This window comes from Trichomycterus rosablanca, chromosome 9 (genome assembly GCF_030014385.1).
Source record: "Trichomycterus rosablanca isolate fTriRos1 chromosome 9, fTriRos1.hap1, whole genome shotgun sequence".
NCBI classification, from domain to species: Eukaryota; Metazoa; Chordata; class Actinopteri; order Siluriformes; family Trichomycteridae; genus Trichomycterus; species Trichomycterus rosablanca.
Window position 1 is genome coordinate 368,701 of NC_085996.1, and position 20,489 is coordinate 389,189.

The window sequence follows — 20,489 nt, forward strand, 5'->3', positions numbered from 1 at the left end:
CAAGTGACTGTACATAACTTATAAATAGTGTGAATGACTGTCATGCATTGTTAGTTTGACATTGGCAGCATTTACATGTAAATGGAAATATAAACAAAAAGATTTAAATGTAACATATTAAAAGCATTACACTAACACTTGTGTAATATTATAGTTAAATGTAAACATAAATATGTGAACATAACTCACAAGCGTTAATTTTCCAAAGCACAAACAACAGAAGAGAAGATGCGATAGCTGGAGCTGGAAGCTGACCGCATGACATGTAACATCTAATGATTTTCCTGATCACACCATGAACTATAACCTGGCGACGTCATGTGAATATAAACTAACACAATGGCTGGAATTAAACAAGAATAAAATAAATCACTCTAAAACACCTGTAGAGGCAGGAAAAGTACCATAAATAAATAAATACCATAAATAAAGTTCTTACAGGACATAAACAATCAACATATTACTGGTTAATACTCTAACTAGCTAAAGTGTAGTTAATCTGTCCTCCGCTGCTGGTGGATCCCTGATTGCAGTCGAGGAGGGTATATTGCTGCTCACGCCCCTCCGACCCTGCCGCAGAACGCCTTAGCGGAACCCTTTTTCACCCATGCATTCTGCACAGGCACTTCTATCCACCTTACACAGCGTTTGAAGACCCCGCCCACATATTCCGGACATCCCTCTCTGCAGGCACTGCCAATTATGCCCACTAAATGACGCACAGCAGACGGTGGCAACGGCGAGTTCAGAATCTCGGCGCTGGTGTGCTAGTGGAATATCCCACTGTGGCTTTTTAATGAAATTCAAAACAAGACAAAGAACCAAAGCAAAGTACAAAACTCTTTAAAAAGTGAAATAATACTTTCACTTATTGATGATATCCAACACTAACTGGCCCTGTGTAAAGAAGTAAATGCCCCCCTTAGTTCCTCAACCATCCACTCACCCAAATGTAATCAATCAGCCTCATTAAATGTTAACATAAATAAGTTTTTAAATAAGTGTTTACTCTACAGAGTTCCCTCGGGAAGCCGTCGTTATCCGTGAGTTTGGGAGCACAGCTAAGCTGATTGATGAACTGAAGAGCAGCGGATCTAAACTGTACCTGTCCGAAAACACCAAGCCGGACGGAGCAGAGTACGGTACGATTATTAATCTATCACCTTTCATACAGGAGGCAAATAAACAGGCTTAACAAACACTACATACAGTGTATCACAAAAGTGAGTACACCCCTCACATTTCTGCAAATATTTCATTATATCTTTTCATGGGACAACACTATAGACATGAAACTTGGATATAACTTAGAGTAGTCAGTGTACAGCTTGTATAGCAGTGTAGATTTACTGTCTTCTGAAAATAACTCAACACACAGCCATTAATGTCTAAATAGCTGGCAACATAAGTGAGTACACCCCACAGTGAACATGTCCAAATTGTGCCCAAAGTGTCAATATTTTGTGTGACCACCATTATTATCCAGCACTGCCTTAACCCTCCTGGGCATGGAATTCACCAGAGCTGCACAGGTTGCTACTGGAATCCTCTTCCACTCCTCCATGATGACATCACGGAGCTGGTGGATGTTAGACACCTTGAACTCCTCCACCTTCCACTTGAGGATGCGCCACAGGTGCTCAATTGGGTTTAGTCCATCACCTTTACCTTCAGCTTCCTCAGCAAGGCAGTTGTCATCTTGGAGGTTGTGTTTGGGGTCGTTATCCTGTTGGAAAACTGCCATGAGGCCCAGTTTTCGAAGGGAGGGGATCATGCTCTGTTTCAGAATGTCACAGTACATGTTGGAATTCATGTTTCCCTCAATGAACTGCAGCTCCCCAGTGCCAGCAACACTCATGCAGCCCAAGACCATGATGCTACCACCACCATGCTTGACTGTAGGCAAGATACAGTTGTCTTGGTACTTCTCACCAGGGCGCCGCCACACATGCTGGACACCATCTGAGCCAAACAAGTTTATCTTGGTCTCGTCAGACCACAGGGCATTCCAGTAATCCATGTTCTTGGACTGCTTGTCTTCAGCAAACTGTTTGCGGGCTTTCTTGTTCGTCAGCTTCCTTCTGGGATGACGACCATGCAGACCGAGTTGATGCAGTGTGCGGCGTATGGTCTGAGCACTGACAGGCTGACCTCCCACGTCTTCAACCTCTGCAGCAATGCTGGCAGCACTCATGTGTCTATTTTTTAAAGCCAACCTCTGGATATGACGCCAAACACGTGGACTCAACTTCTTTGGTCGACCCTGGCGAAGCCTGTTCCGAGTGGAACCTGTCCTGGAAAACCGCTGTATGACCTTGGCCACCATGCTGTAGCTCAGTTTCAGGGTGTTAGCAATCTTCTTATAGCCCAGGCCATCTTTGTGGAGAGCAACAATTCTATTTCTCACATCCTCAGAGAGTTCTTTGCCATGAGGTGCCATGTTGAATATCCAGTGGCCATTATGAGAGATTTGTACCCAAAACACCAGATTTAACAGCACTGCTCCCAATGTACACCTGGGACCTTGACACATGACACCAGGGAGGGACAACGACACATTTGGGCACAATTTGGACATGTTCACTGTGGGGTGTACTCACTTATGTTGCAGCTATTTAGACATTAATGGCTGTGTGTTGAGTTATTTTCAGAAGACAGTAAATCTACACTGCTATACAAGCTGTACACTGACTACTCTAAGTTATATCCAAGTTTCATGTCTATAGTGTCGTCCCATGAAAAGATATAATGAAATATTTGCAGAAATGTGAGGGGTGTACTCACTTTTGTGATACACTGTACATGTATAATATTACCCCAAATATAACCCCAAATATAACCCCAAATATAACCCCAAATATTACCCCAAATATAACCCCAAATATTACCCCAAATATAACCCCAAATATTACCCCAAATATAACCCCAAATATTACCCCAAATATAACCCCAAATATAACCCCAAATATTACCCCAAATATAACCCCAAATATAACCCCAAATATAACCCCAAATATTACCCCAAATATAACCCCAAATATAACCCCAAATATTACCCCAAATATTACCCCAAATATAACCCCAAATATAACCCCAAATATTACCCCAAATATTACCCCAAATATAACCCCAAATATTACCCCAAATATAACCCCAAATATTACCCCAAATATAACCCCAAATATAACCCCAAATATAACCCCAAATATAACCCCAAATATTACCCCAAATATTACCCCAAATATAACCCCAAATATTACCCCAAATATAACCCCAAATATAACCCCAAATATTACCCCAAATATTACCCCAAATATAACCCCAAATATTACCCCAAATATTACCCCAAATATAACCCCAAATATTACCCCAAATATAACCCCAAATATAACCCCAAATATTACCCCAAATATAACCCCAAATATTACCCCAAATATAACCCCAAATATTACCCCAAATATAACCCCAAATATAACCCCAAATATAACCCCAAATATTACCCCAAATATAACCCCAAATATTACCCCAAATATAACCCCAAATATTACCCCAAATATAACCCCAAATATAACCCCAAATATAACCCCAAATATAACCCCAAATATTACCCCAAATATAACCCCAAATATTACCCCAAATATTACCCCAAATATAACCCCAAATATTACCCCAAATATTACCCCAAATATTACCCCAAATATTACCCCAAATATAACCCCAAATATTACCCCAAATATAACCCCAAATATTACCCCAAATATTACCCCAAATATAACCCCAAATATTACCCCAAATATTACCCCAAATATTACCCCAAATATAACCCCAAATATTACCCCAAATATTACCCCAAATATAACCCCAAATATTACCCCAAATATAACCCCAAATATAACCCCAAATATTACCCCAAATATTACCCCAAATATAACCGCAAATATTACCCCAAATATAACCCCAAATATAACCCCAAATATTACCCCAAATATTACCCCAAATATTACCCCAAATATTACCCCAAATTAGTTGGGACAGTATGAAAAATGCAAATTATACTATTGACTTATTTGATTGTTGACAGGATGAAGCTGAGATATTTCATGTTCTGCATTTCAGGCCTGCAACACGTATATATAAAATTTAGGCCAAATAATGAGGTAAAAAATAAAACTAAATAATGATGTGATGTTAAACAGGTGATTGTGATCATAATTTGGTACAAAAGCAGCATCCAGGAAAGGCTTCAGAGTCTCTGAGGAGTGAAGATGGACGGAGGATCTTCAGTCTGTCCACAAATGTGTGAGAAAATGAAAAGAAAGAAAAGGGAATTAAATATTTCTCTTTCTACAGCGCAAAATATCATTAAACCATTAGCCTAATCTGAATTCCTGTGATAGAACCACATGGACGAGGGATTAGTTATTAAACCCACCCAGGACTTCTGTAAGTCGCTCTGGATAAGAGTGCCTGCTAATGTAAATGTAAACCACAATACAGAGTCACGTTCAGAAGTCATGTAAATGAAAGTCACAGGAAGTGGAGGGAACACTGTGTTTATTTTATTCTTTGTACTTTCCATACTGTCCCAACTCTTTGTGATTTGGGGATGTACTAACCACTTAAATCTGTATTTATCAGGTATTCCGGCAGCTACCGTCTCTGTTTCGGATGTGAGGATGGATCTGAACAATTTTCAGCTGCGAGTGGCGTTTGATGGAGACGGGATTATTTTCTCGGACGAGGCAGAAAAAATCACACAAAAGAAAGGACTGGAGGCGTTCTTTCAACACGAAGAGACAAACAGAGACAAACCGCTTCCCAAGGTTTTATTCTAATTTAATCACCACGTTTATCTGTTATTAAAACTAAAGCTTCTTAATGTTGAACCAGAAACCTTCTAATGAGGTTGATAAGGAAGAAACCGTGAGACTTAACTCGGACCTTCATCCTCTTCATGTCTTAACTTCTCGTTGATGTCTGAAGAGGTGCAGCGGTCTAATATGCTAGTTCATTACTAAATGGACCCCCAACACACTTGTTCATGGTTAAGGAAGACCAAATGTGACGTCTCCTGTGTTCCTCCTCAGCTGGTGAGGGCGTAGTTCAACAGTAGCACGATAGCAGCGGTGCTAACAGCAGAATAGAATAGCCGCGGTGCAACAGCCAGGTTCAGCAGAGCACGACAGCCGCAGCGCCAACAGCCAGGTTCAGCAGAGCAGAATAGCCGCGGTGCTAACAGCAATGTTCAGCAGAGCAGGATAGCAGCAGTGCTAACAGCCAGGTTCAGCAGAGCAGAATAGCCACGGTGCTAACAGCCAGGTTCAGCAGAATAGAATAGCCGCGGTGCTAACAGCAATGTTCAGCAGAGCAGGATAGCAGCAGTGCTAACAGCCAGGTTCAGCAGAGTAGAGTAGCCGCGGTGCTAATAGCCAGGTTCAGCAGAGCACGATAGCAGCGGTGCTAACAGCCAGGTTCAGCAGAGTAGAATAGCCGCGGTGCTAACAGCCAGGTTCCGCAGAGCACGATAGCAGCAGTGCTAACAGCCAGGTACAGCAGAGTAGAGTAGCCGCGGTGCTAACAGCCAGGTTCAGCAAAGCACGACAGCAGCGGTGCTAACAGCCGGGTTCAGCAGAGTAGAATAGCCGCGGTGCTAACAGCCAGGTTCAGCAGAGTAGAATAGCCGCGGTGCTAACAGCCAGGTTCAGCAGAGTAGAATAGCCGCGGTGCTAACAGCCAGGTTCAGCAGAGTAGAATAGCCGCGGTGCTAACAGCCAGGTTCAGCAGAGTGGAATAGCCGCGGTGCTAACAGCCAGGTTCAGCAAAGCACGATAGCAGCGGTGCTAACAGCCGGGTTCAACAGAGTAGAATAGCCGCGGTGCTAACAGCCAGGTTCAGCAGAGTGGAATAGCCGCGGTGCTAACAGCCAGATTCAGCAAAGCGTGATAGCAGCGGTGCTAACAGCCGGGTTCAGCAACAAACACGCCAAACCCAAAACAAAACTTAAATTTTTAAAAAAAGATTAAAACATAAACACTATAGACAAAGACAACACAACAAACACAGTTCAGACATGGGGAGTCAACAAAGGGACGCCAGCGTACTCTCACCCGACCATGACGCAGACATGACGCAGACTTGAGATGTTGGACGAGCTTGTAGTCAGGTGTCCACATACTTCTGACCCTGTAGGTTATACTGTGGTGTGGAGTGAGACAGTGATGATATCTGGGTTTGGTTTGGTTTTGCAGGGTCCTCTGAGTGGTTTCCTGGAGGTGTTGATGAAGCTGCAGGCTAAGTTCCGCGCTGAGAAGATGATAAAGAACTGCCCCATCCGTACCTACCTGGTGACGTCGAGAGGCCTGATGAAGTCTGGAGCCCGGGTCATGAACTCTCTGGAGCACTGGGGGATGGAGATCGACGAGGCTCATTTCCTCTCCGGGGGTCATAAAGCTCCGGTGCTGCAGGCCATCAAACCTCAGATCTTCTTCGATGATCAGATGCGCCACGTCCTCGCAGCCAGAGAGGCGGGCATCGTGGGCGCCCACGTGCCGTACGGGGTCGCCAACGAGTAAAAATAAGAGTAAGAGAAAGCTGATCGATTAAAAAAAGAGGGTGTCTTTATAATTACTGGTGGGTTGAAGAATCATTAGCAACGTATAGAAGTTTATTGTTACTTATTCAGCAGGAATGAAATGAATTAAATCAGTGGACATATTTAATATTAAAACCCTTATTTATTTATTTATTTATTTATCTGGGTGGTTGGTTATGCAGCGCTAAAAGTGCACCAGCTTGATAATTCTGCCATCCTTCCAGGGCCCGGATAGAAACAGGAGGGTCACGTCAGGAAGGGCATCCGACAGATAAATGCCACGTTTGGTATGAGGACTAGATCCACCGTGGCGACGCCCGAAAATGGAAACAGCCGAATAAAAAAAAATGTTAATCCCCCAAAACCACATCAGAGAGAAGAACCAAAAATTATCTTGCACTTTCTTCTCAGGCAGGGGGTGCACATAGTTTTTGAGATAAGCTTCAGGAATGAATCCCAACATCTGAGACACATCCAGTAACACTGGTTCAGTTCCTGCACGTGTATAATGAGGACAGTAAGGTGAGCGGCATCGTTTAGGTGTAACGGTCATTTTAATGAATTTCGGCCTCCTGAAGCCCCTCTGAGTGAAACTGCAGTCGCATCAATAAGATTCTGAAGGACTTTGCAGCTTATTAATGTTTGTTAATAAATAAAACAATTTGGCTCCATCATTAACAAAACACTAAACTTAATTCTGACCGATATATAAATGATTTAAATAAAAGTAAATCATTGTGACGCTTTAATCTCTATCACTCACAACAATATTCTCATCCCATCATCTGGAGAAAACCAGTCTAGTTTACTGCATCCTGTCCTAACAAAAATAAAGATGATAGTTCAGAGTTCTCACCTAAATACACCTGCTCAGTTCTTCATCACAATCCTCCTCACCTATAATCACATCACATCACCAGCTCCATGTGCACCAGACCGCACCCGTGTCCAGACACAGCGGGGGGAACTTGTCATAAAGTTAGAGAAATAAAAGCATCCCAGTAAGAGGGACTGGTGGATATGATTGGTGGAGTTGTGACGAATCTCTTCAGGATTTAAATGAGAACTGATCTACTGACTTTTATTTGTTTATTAATTTATGTATTCATTGATTTGGAGCTTAAAACTTTTTGATTATTAAGCGGCCCTGTGCACATCACAACACTCATCTGATTAAATCCGGGCGGCTCTGTGCTCATGCCGACGTTCTTAACTTTTGGTTTTAATTTCTGTGTCTCGCTGTGTTTCGTTTCACTTTCTGTCTTTGTATTTACAATAAATAATAAATTATTTGGGAGAGGAAGCGTTTCTGTCTCTGTTGGTTCTGTAAGTGTAAATCAGTGTAACGCAGCTTATCTATCCTGTAATAATCATCCTATTTATATATCAAGCAGCGCCATGATTTACACAATGTGGCCAAAAGTATGTGAACACTTTTATAATAATAATAATAATAATAATAATAATATAAAGATGGGTTATAAACTGTTGTTTTATACACTTCTGTTGCCTGAACTTTGAGTGAGTAGAAGGGGTGTCCACATATTTTTGACATATAATGTTTTAACATGAATTACATGTAAAGAAAATCAAATCTACAAACATGAAGAATAACCAGTACAGAGCTGTATAAATGATTCTAAAGGTAGAAATATATGATCAGACCAGTCCAGTTTAAATCCCAGTAAGTGAAGTACGTGTGAATGTTACTGAATTTCCTGCTAAATCACCACCTAAAGCTCAGACCGTGACCGCAGAGGTGAACCGGAGCTGCGCCTGCATTAGCGCTGATCACCACAGGAGGGCGCAGATGGACCAGAACCTCATTTACTCATATTTAATGCCAAGCGCTTCATACTGGTTAGATTAGTGGTGGGATTAACGGCATCTGGGATCACTGGGCACTTGATCAGTTCACCCAGCACAAGAAACCAGTCTGTAACAGGGCAGCACACACTCACACACACACACTCACACATTCACTCACACAAACTCACACACACACACACACACACACACACACACACTCACACACACACACACACACACACACACACATGTAATCCACCACGTGTGTTTTTATTGGAGGAAACACACATGAGCGAGGATTAAACCAAAGTCACCGGGATCCTACAGCTGTGTGGCATCCACACCACCGGCTGACACTAACCAGACAGTTTAGGGAAGGTCTGTTCCTGTTCCAGTATGTCACTATTAAGACATGAATAAAAGCTCAGTTTAAAAACCAAGAAACTCCAGTGTCCTGCACAGAGCAGGTGTACCCTAGCAGTTAAGGTACTGGACTAGTAATCAAAAGGTCGCTGGTTCAAGCCCCACCACTGCCAGGTTGCTGCTGTTGGGCCCTTGAGCCCTTGAGCAAGGCTCTTAAACCTTAATTGCTCAGACTGTATACTGTCACAGTACTGTGTGTCGCTTTGGATAAAGACGTCTGCTAAATGCTGATAATGTAAATGTACCTCAGCCCCACTCAACAGCTCTGGGATGAACCGGAACACTGACTGATAAATCAGTGCCCAGCCGTACAAATGCTGTCATCTTTTGACTGAATGAGCACAAATCCCCACACACAGACTTGTGAGAAGCTTCTCCATAGAGCGGCTGTTGTTCTAGCTGAGAAGAAACGGGGCATCCATCAAGTTCATGGTCAGGTGTCCAAATACTTTTGGCCATGCAGTGTATTTATGAAGTCTTAATATATTTACATCTTTATTTATTAATGAGAAATAATGCAGGTCATGTGACTGATCTACAGGAACTTTGGTAGCTGATGGAGCTCATATTTAATATTAAAACCCTTATTTATTTATTTATCTGGGTGGTTGGTTATGCAGCGCTAAAAGTGCACCAGCCCGATAATTCTGCCATCCTTCCAGGGCCCGGATAGAAACAGGAGGGTCACGTCAGGAAGGGCATCCGACAGATAAATGCCACGTTTGGTATGAGGACTAGATCCACCGTGGCGACGCCCGAAAACGGAAACAGCCGAATGAAAAAAAATGTTAATCCCCCAAAACCAAAAATTATCTTGCACTTTCTTCTCAGGCAGGGGGTGCACATAGTTTTTGAGATAAGCTTCAGGAATGAATCCCAACATCTGAGACACACCCAGTAACACTGGTTCAGTTCCTGCACGTGTATAATGAGAACAGTAAGGTGAGCGGCATCGTTTAGGTCATTTTAGCTTTTCTATTTTCTGTAACTTTCCTCTACATGCAGTTCAGGCTGTAAAATCTGGTCTGATTGAGATCTGTTTATTTATCTCATGCTACAATAAAATCAACAAACTTCGGCCTCCTGAAGCCCCTCTGAATGAAATCGCAGTTGCACCCCCCAAGATTCTGAAGGACTTTGCAGCTTATGGCTGTTTGTTAATAAATAAAACCTTTTCGCTCCATCGTTTTACTACAGTACTACTGCAGCTTCTTTTTATTATTAATTTATACCCCCCCCCCCCCCCCACACACACACACACCCCCGGCCGTGTGTACGCTACGTCTAAGTTTAGCCAGTGTAGCACCAGTACTGATAATCAGACAGTAATGAGATGAGAGTTGTAGATGCTCGGCCGGCGTGTATTTATAGATCCACTGTCTCCAGATGAAGGTGTTGGACGACTTCCTCATCACCTCTGCAGGTAAACAGCACTGCTGAGCTCTCACATCTCACACCTGATTTATTTATACTCACCACAGAGCTCTACAACATGAACCGCCTTCAGCTGCATCCAGGGAAGACCTGGTCTGGTGATCAACCAGACCATCTACAGTGCATAATATCAGCTACATGGACTGGGGACTTAACAAACCATTGTCATGTTGGTCGCTCTAGAAGCCATTTGTCAACAATATCCAGAAATGCCACTCTCTTCTCTGGGCTGGAGCTCACCTGAAATCGACTGCAAATATACTCTTAATCATTTTAATGCCCACAACATGTCCCATAAAAGTTAAGACAAGATCACGTTCAATGTCTGCTCAGCGTTGAGTCTTTGGGAGCGGTGTTGAGTTTTAAAGACGTTGAGTTTCGAGGTATTTTTTCCCCATAAGGATGTTTGGGAGAACCTGTTAATGCGTCCATGGTCCCGTGGAGCTGCAGATATTTTAGTCTCATGTAAAATAATGAGGTTGTTTTTGACACTTAAACACTGAAAATATTCACAAATATAATATAAACACACTGAAATACAATTACTAACAGTTAAACATCAATAAAAATACAATAAAAGCTGCACTTTAGTTTTACTTCTTTATTGTTTCCTGACGCTTCCTAATGGAGATGCTTGATGTTGGAATACCGTATTCCCTTCAGCACCGGCGCATTCCAACGAGAAGTGACAAAACCGCTTCTGCGCCGCTGTGCCGTTATTTCCTATGAAGTGTGACGGCGGTGCACAAAACTCAGCGTGACTTATTGTAGTAAAACAGCGAGTGAGGAATGTGATCAGTGGAGGAACTTATGAGCAGTAATAATGAAGAGAAGTTTAGTGCTCCTGTCTCCTTCTTTTACTACATTAAACCACGTTAAGCTTTATTTTCAACCAGAAGCGTTTTAGACTCTGGGAGAAGCTGATTCTGATTCTCAGCATTTCTCAGAAGCTTGAGCTGTAACACAAGTTTAAAAGTGAAACAGGGAGGAGAATCCAGATAAACACAGATACATGTGGAGCTGTAACCCTGGATCTGACTCTGATGAGGTTTTACCGCTGCAGCAGTCGCACACGTCGAGTATAAAAGAAACGTTGAGTTTACTCCTATTGTGCAGATTTCTCAACGAAGTTTTAAAGATTTCGAGTTTAGAGGACGTCGAGTTACAAGGTACCTGCACACTTTTGTCCTGATCAACCATTAAGAGCTGTGTTACCTAGAAGCAGCACGTGTTGCTCCAGAACATCTACACATACTGTGACAACTCATGGCATTTATATTAGCATTGCTAAAAAGTCACCTTGGATCAAGTTCCTGACTGATCAGACTGGTGGACCTTCGTGGATCTTTGTAAATCAATCTGGACGTCAAGATTCTAGTGTGACCGCAACTTTAGACTGATGCAGTATCAAAAGCTGATTGTTTGCTAGAGCTACAGGCCATCCAATCAGAGTGCGGGGACTTTACTGAGCGTCCGATGATCTCAGGCTCGGGTCAGGAATCTTTATTCTGAATTCTATACGTGCAGGATAATAAGCAACCAGATCCTGGCGGCACGAGAAGAACCGTCGGCTCCGAAGGGGTTAATCTCAGCGTCTGATTAAAATGCAGCCATCACTGTTACCATGGCAACGCCGAGAGGAAAAGGTGGGCGGTGAGGGGGCAGATAGACCACTGTGTGTGTGTGTGTGTGTGTGTTAGCAACAACACCGTTCCCATGGTATCTATGAAACGAATCTTAAGATTTCCAACATCACTACAATCCACAAACGCTCAATAACAATAATAACTATAATTACACCCGAACCACAGCGTGCACAAGTAATCACACACTCGTCCGTGTGTGTGTGTGTGTGTGTGTGTGTGTGTGTGTGTGCAGTTACAGTATAGAAAAACAACATGCACATACCATAATCATATATTTACTTGGCAGCAGTGTGTGTGTGTGTGTGTGTGTGTGTGCACAGAATGTTCTGCATGTGCATGAAGTATTAAACCTTTAACACACACAGTGTAAGAGTTGTGATGTCATAATTCTTACTTATACATCATAAATATATTTAGTGTGTTTAATAATAACACTGCAGTGTATAGCTAGATTCTGCTTCTGGGGGAAAGTTCTGGAACATGCGGCCACGCCCACAGTTTTCCCATACTGGAACACTGGAACACTTCAGAAATAAGCTTACCGTTTGCTCCAGTTCTCTTGGAGGTGTTTGGATGCACTGTTGTACTTGTTTGCAAGTTTTCTGATGGCTAACGGCAGTGTCCAGCTCCAGGGTGACATTCTTCACCGTACACCGAGCAAGGTCCATAAAGACGTGGTTTGGTGTGAAGGAACTCCAGTTGCCCACATTTGTGGAAAGCATTCTCAGAAGAGTAGCGGCTGTTATAGCTGCAAAGAAGGGAACCCAAATGACCCTGGTTTTGGAACTGGAGCTCCTTAAATCTCATGGTCTCAGGGTACTGGATTATGGGAGCTCCTCAAAGCCCAGAGGTTAAGGTAATGGAATAGTGATTAAACGGTAGCTGGTTCAAGCCCTTCCATTGCCAATTTGACACTGTTGGGCTCCTGAGCTGGTCACAAGTGTAACTTGCTTTGGGATAAAAACATCCGCCAAACGCTGCAAAGGCAAATTGGGACGGGGTACCTTAGTAGTTAAAGTGGACTAGTGATTAGAAGGTTGCTGGTTCTGCCAATTTGCCACTGTTGGGCTCCTGAGCAAGGCCCTTAACCCTTAATGTAAGACCCTTAATTAATATAAATTTGTCTCAACATCCAGTGGTCATACAGTGTAAGTTTTGGTTCACTGTCCTCCTGAAGAGCGGCACGGTGGCTCGGTGGGTAGCACTGTCACCTCACAGCATGAAGGTCCTGGGTTTGATCCCCAGGCGGGGCGGTCCGGGTCCTTTCTGTGTGGAGTTTGCATGTCGGGTTTATTAAAGACACTGAACTGCCCTATAGGTGAATGTGTGTGTGTGTGTGTGTGTGTGTGTGTGTGTGTGTGTGTCTGGCGTCCTGTCCAGGGTGTTACTGTGTGCCTTGCGCCCATTGAAAAGCTGGGATAGGCTCCAGCACCCCCCGCGACCCTGATTGGATAAGCGGTTAAGTAAATGAATAAATAAATGCACGCTGCAGCCTCTTCTTAGCTTCAGTTTCTTTCCTGACTGTCACCTTTTGTTCCAAGACTTTGCAGATCTTTAGTGGAACATGTTCTTCCACTGGCTGCCACAACGGACTATAAAGAATGAGGACAAGATTATGGACGGTCCATCATCCATCCAAGCAGAAGACTGGACGTTCTGAAGAGACTCTATGTATACAGTCGCCAACTCAACGTTAATAACGACTCCAAACACAAGCGTGAAAGCGAGCGTTCACTAACGAGACACGGAGCCGAGCGGCCGTCCGTCAACACGGTGAACGTGAGACACGAATTACATCCCTGATCTCACTCTGTCATTCTCACTCGGTCTCACTTTCTCACCCGAGCAGTCTCACTCTCATTCTGTTTCACACTCTCGTTCCCACCCCATCTGTCCCACGTTCTCATTCTCACCCCTCACTCACGTAATTTCACCCGCCCGAGTCTCTCATTCTGTATCTATCGCTCATTCTCACCCCTGTCTGTCTCATTCTGTCTCATTCTCACCCCCCCCAAACTGTCTCCCCCTTTTTCTCTGACTCTGTATGTGGTGGGTGAAGGGAGGTGCTGTGTGTATCTGCAGTGTTGCAGCGACAAACACTTCCGCTGCTCTCGCTTCTTCTGCCAGCATTCTCACCATTCCACAGAGAGCGCGAGAGAGAGAGCGAGAGAGAGAGAGAGAGAGAAGGACAGATAGACAGATGGAGAAGGATGGAAGAAGAGATCATGTGTTGCTCGGTGCGGTGAGGAAGATTCTCTTCATCTCACAGCTCGTTTATGTTCTTCTACAGTCCTCCAGAGCTCCGATGGAAGCATGCAGAGCAGAAGGTAAGATCTTCTCACGTTCCAACACCTGTTTATCTTGCTTCCTCTCCGTCCATCTATCTGAACGTTCAGTGCTGCGCTGCAGAGGGGTTTCCCGGCACGTTCATACATGCATGCAGGATTTCCACCCCAGTAGTCATCCATCCACCGTCTTACCATGCGACGTGTATCATTCCTCCACATGCTTCCATCCCTACATCACATCTCCATCACATCTCCTTCACATCTCCATCACATCTCCATCACGCGTCTCAGTGATCGTTTTCTACGTTTTCGAGAGTTCATGCACATCATCCCTCCATCATACATCTGTCCATAAATCCATCAACCCATGACCAACGTTTGAGATCTGAGAGAAAGAACAGGTAAAACTAGGAGAAGGTAAAATGTACCATGGTACGGACTGAGATGATTGATTCTATTACTCCTAAACCATAATCTCACACTTCTACCCTCATCACCGTATCCATCATCCTTCCATCTGCAGAAGAAGTAAAGAGAAATCTGGCATGGAGCTACAGCTGAAAAACAAAAGTTTGTGAACCCTTTGGTAGGTTCTTATTTCTAGACCAATACTTACACATACTAAGTATGTGAACCCTTCTAATGAGTAATATAATCTCCTTCAGCAGCAATAACGTTTTCAGTACCTTGCACAGTTTTAAAGAGTCATTTCACACCTTGGGTAAACAAAATATTAATATTTAGCTCAAACATCTAAAGCAGACATTTTAATCTTCAGGTGACGGAGACGTTCTAACAGCCTGCTGTAATCTCTATCAGTAACTGAACTGTGAGGAGTTCAGACTATACAGAAAGCAGCACTGAACCATGATGCTTCCTCCACCATGCTTTTGAATCTGTATTTTACATCTACAGATTCTTTACGACTCAGAAGATGAACATCCTTAAAAATTAAAACGTTCAGTGTTCAGCGTGCTTATTGGTCGAGGACTGAGTGTTTGGGTGGTTGTTGTTTCTGAAGTATTCTGTAGGCTTTAGAGATTTATACAGCTCTTGTGCTGTTGGGGTTCTTTATTCTCCTCTATTAGCAGTTTGCTCTGTGCTCATGGTGTAATTTTATACTGATGAAGGTGCTGGTGGGTTTTTCATCCACATATCCAATCATTAAATCTCACCTCGTTCATTAAAGCAACTGATTTTTCACTAATTCGATAGCATAAAAAAATTGATAGCTCGTTTTAAGGGTTCACAAACTTTTCCTTGCCGTGTTTGATGGAGATGGATTGAGCTGTGACTAAAAACTGGATGATGGTGGTAGGACATAATGACTCTTGATGAGTTTTGACAATCGTATTTTGTCTGTACTGCAGGCAAGTCGGTCTAGCACTTGATAGCACTCTTTGATTACACAGACATGCTTCAGATTGCTTTAAAATGTGTAGATCTTTAACTGTTTCATGACTGTGATGCACCTTACAGAAGTTGGGCACCTATACCTCCTATAACATGAACTTTGCCATCACCATCAGACCACAGTCCTCATTTCCACTGAGTGTTTACTCTGTTGTATTAGTGAGCTGAAGGACAGGGCTGGACGCCGTTTCTGAACGTCGTTGTTGTTGTTGTACGCTTTCCGCTGTGCTGAGTGCGGTCCTAATTTGCATTTGTGAATGCAGTTACCAACAGTTTATTGACGAGGCTCCGTCCATCACTGAAACATGCTGTGTTCTTAATGTGGTGCAGGTCTGAAGAATTAAAGATCTCTGACATTTAGGGGTGGTTTTCAGTCGTGCCCTTTAAACACAGCACACTGAGGTTTGTCTGAACATTGTGAACCTTAGAGACTGAAACACCTTAAATATTTACACTCGTGTATTGAGGAACGTTGTTCTGGAGCTTTAGGATTATTGGCTGATGCATCATTGATCTTTATGGACGGGGCATAAAGACACTTATATTTTCTACACTTATATTCATACTTAATCATGACTGTAATCATGACAACTTTGTATATATATGTTTTTATATATTTTACAATGTTCCTTGTTTTAAATTTCTCTCTCCTGACTTTACTGCAACATACTGAAGGCATTAATTCCAGAATGAGAGTAAATTTACCAAAATAAAAAAACAAACATTGATAATAACAAAAAATATATATATATTGGGACACCCCTTCTAATTTTTAAAATAATGTGTTTCAGCCACAACAACCACTAACAGGTGTAATTAATCAATCATACAAAGGAAATGATATGCTTCCAGTGTTGCAGCAAACTTTAGGGAAGGTCCTTTCTTGTTCCAGACATGAAGAAAAGCTTGGTTTAATAACCAATAAACTCTGGGATGAACCGGAACATCGACTGATCTATCAGTGCACAGCCACACAAATGCTGTCATCTTTTGACTAAATGGGCACAAATTCCCATATACAGACGTACCTCAAAGTCTGGTGAGAAGCTTAAGCTGTTGTTCTAGCTGATAACATCCCATAGAGGTGATCACACAAAGAGATGTCCGAATACTTTTGACCATATAGTGTCCGTGTACTGTTTTCACTGAAGTACAAGTTATTTTCCAAATCAGTGCTTTTTATTTTCATTTGCATGCCTGTTTCTGTCCCAACTTTATCAGAATTTAAAAAAAAATAATTAAAAAAAAGAAAAAAGATGAATAAATCATTTATTTTTAAAAGAAGAAGAGAAAATAATGGACATCACATCAGTGCTTTTACCTTTTTAATCCAACACCAGCACATATTACACACTTATGAGCCTGATGGCTTTCCATACACTCACACACTACACATCGCTCATTAACGCGCCTGAACCTGAAACTAAACACTTTAATATAAACTTTATATACAATTATTTATGCTTTATTTATATTTATATTTCACACTAAAATGTGGCAGGTTTACCTCAACATATATACAACAGGAACCTTTATTTACTGATCTTAATAGGCTAATGGGACAAAGCCAAGAGTTCACCTGAACTAACTTCATTAACCCGAAATAATTACAAGTTACCCCTTAAAATCAGTCATTTCTTTTATATAACGTTTAATTAATCAACAAATGAACCTGGTTTTCTTGGCTAAATTAACATTTTTATTAGGGGAAACTAAAAACGCGAATGTTACATCGTCTTGTGAGGTGTTCAGACTGAGCCTGGGAGACGAGTGTTAGCAGTTTAGCTATGATTTAGCATGTTTGCTACAGCTAACGTATTATTTCTACATTTTGTACAAGCTCATGTAACGTAACCGTATTAAACAATTAAAAAATAAATTACCTTAAAACATTACCTCTAATTTATCTTTATTTCTGCTCTCCATCTGACTAACTAAAACTGTTGATACTGAATAATAATAATAATAAATTTTAAAAGCGTCTGCTAAAAATGTAAATGTAGTAAATAATTGACCCAGTTGGTCATACTGTAATGATCATATCATTTCTTTACACTTATTTTCATACAGATACTGATACCTGAGCTAACTAGTGCAACGGAGTATTAGGGCCACTGTAAAAAAATTTTTTTTTATATTTTTAAATTTCAATTTCGAGAATAAAGTCAAAATATTCTGGCCAAAGAGTGAGCAGCCGTTGTAGGCTTGTCAGTTCAGAGAAGCACAGGTACCTGGATCGGCCTCCACTGTGGTTATCCAGTAACCCGTGATTATTTTTGGGTGGTTGTTTGTATTCTACGCTTCCATCCACACAACATGACGACTAAACCCGTCAGTGCAACCGTTTATAGCGATGCCGTACTGCTTCAGTTTATCGTACGAGTCCATAAGGCTCGGTCGAAGTACTGGTGACGGCACAGACGCCGAGCGCACCGGTGTCGCACATTCATCTAAATAAGTTTATTACAAAGCCGTTTCAGCGTCCTGACACTAATAACACGCTGGTGCTGATGAGCAGGAGATCGAGGATTTCTTTATTTGTGAAACGAAAGTATCACTTTACCAAATCATGAACATCCCTCATTTTAACACCAGGAGGTTCCTATAGCCGTAATATTTCCACTTTAATCTCAAAATCATTTTGACTTTATTCTCCAAATCGAAATTTATACGACTTTATTCTCGAAATATATTAAAATAAATAAATATTTTTCTGTTAAGTGGCCCTAAAACGCTGTCGTAAACTAGTAACTGACATTTCTTATTACTTAGTAAAGTAGAGTGAAGCCATTTGATCCTTTTATTTTGGCCCAAGCTAACATAAAACATAGAATCTAATAATTACCCTTGATGGATTCATGTATACATACACATATAATTGTCCAAGAAATGTAAGATTGACTTTAAATAAGCTAATGCTCTAGTTTTTAACCCAAACCCGGGTATATCATCACTGTAGGGTGCCAGTTATACAGTGACAATATATATTTAGGATCTCGTTCCTATACAGCATTATAATTTTTATGCATTTTGGGAACATTTTAAATATACTTTGTTCACTGACTACACATGGTTATATATTGTATAAATAATAATCAGTACTTGCCCGTTAGATATAACCCAGTCTCAGTGTGTTTGTCTGGTTGAGCAGTAACAGGGTTAATGATAACCGCGAGCGCTATTCTCCTCCTACACTGTTGGACTTCATCATTGTTTTCCTCTGATTCTTCAATTCTTCCAGGATTTACTGTCCTACTATCCTCATTATCTCCCTCTCTCTCATTAATGTTTCAGTGAGATCTGTTTTATTTATTCATTTATTTATTTTTGCAGACTGCTGGTGTACTTACGCTCAGCACAAGATCATCACTAACAATAACAAGTCAGAATTATAGTCCTTTTATTTTGGTCTCGATCGATTCACATTTTATGTGTTTGAGTTTTGGATCGAAAATAAGGCAGTACTACTATTTTAAACCAGCAATAGACTCGTACTGCACAGTTTAAACTAATAATAAAGCAGCACTACAACTTTAAACCAAATCTGAACTAAGCAGACCAGTTTAAACCAGCAATTCAACTCATTGCACCCACAGATGTATATAGTGTACAGTGTAATCATAATGTTCTGTAAGTCTTAACATTTTAAAAGTAGTGCCGCAGTAAATTGTGCTTGCTAATTAGTGCTGGGATCCAGGGTTCAAATCTCTAGCAGTGCTATAGGATGGTTTGGAATCTACATACAGACAGGATTGGCTGTGTCTGAGGGATGGAGCAGGATGGACGAGGCCCCTGTCTGGGGTGTGTTACTGCATCGCACCCAGTGATTATGGACCCATTGTGACCCTGCTGAGGGGAAAGTGGTGGTAAAACAAATGAAATATGATGATGCCACCATGTTGGGCTGACATACAGTTTAAGTGTTTTGATGTACAGTAGTTTCAGAAGAAGACCTTCGGTGGAACTGCTCTTTACTAAGAGTAAATATGTGTTTGGAGAGGGTGTAGATCTCACATCCACACTGTCATCATGGTGCTTCTCCAGCTTCACTTCCTACACAGCAGTGTGTGTTTGGCTCAGTCTGGGTTTCCTGCAGTTGATTCCCGTGAGGTTTATCAGAGTAGATGTGGAGGAGGAACCGTCTATCCCTCTCTGTGTGTGTTGGTGTTATTAATGTAGGTTTAGTCATTTGGAAAAGTGATGCTGTGTTACATTCAAGGACGTATTTAAAAAGGGACAGAATGATCTGGGAAAATCTTGGCAAAAGCTGGCTGTGGACATTTAGACATATCCTGTCCCATTGCAGTGTCAAGCTCCATATCATGCACAACGAGTCTGTTTCTATTCAGTTCTATTTTTATTATTCACACTCAACGTTTACTTGGCGATAAATATATCTGCGTTTTTATGCCAATAAATCTTTGACTTAATTTGAGTAAATGTCAGAGTGATGAGAGCAGATTTTAAAGAAATTAAACAGGGCATAAACAGGCAAAAGTAATTAAAATAGTGTTAATATTAATGAAAAAATAGAAATGGGGACAAATTCTGATTCTGTTAAATTCTGCCTCCTTTTCTTCCAGTTCTTCTTTCTCTTTTTATGTTTTCTCTCTCATTATTACTCCTTGTCCATAATCTTCTCTTACTTTCACTCTTTACTGTTTCTTCATCATTCCTTCTGATTCCTCCTCACTGACCCTCCTGGCCAAAGTAAGAGAGAAACAAACAGTAAACTGGAGTAAATTTATACAGAAACAGTGAGCAAGAGACACGAGTGAGAGAGTGAGACAGTAAACAAGACCAGTAAGACAGAGAGAGAGAATGAGTGAGAGAGTGAGACAAAGTGAGACCGGGTGAGAAAATTACACTTACATTTACGGCATT

At 41.6% G+C, this 20,489-nt stretch overlaps 1 protein-coding gene across 1 annotated transcript in view; it reads left to right on the forward strand.

Annotated features, from left to right (window-relative positions):
• The window catches only part of LOC134320186 (cytosolic 5'-nucleotidase 1A-like), a 9,870-nt gene extending 3,298 nt beyond the window's left edge, over nt 1–6,572 (forward strand). Inside the window, exons 4-6 of the mRNA XM_063001507.1 lie at nt 1,017–1,142; nt 4,639–4,823; nt 6,249–6,572. Of these exons, the coding sequence (XP_062857577.1) occupies nt 1,017–1,142; nt 4,639–4,823; nt 6,249–6,572 (635 nt within the window). The remainder of the gene's footprint in view (nt 1–1,016; nt 1,143–4,638; nt 4,824–6,248) is intronic.
• The last annotated feature ends 13,917 nt before the right edge of the window (nt 6,573–20,489 follow it).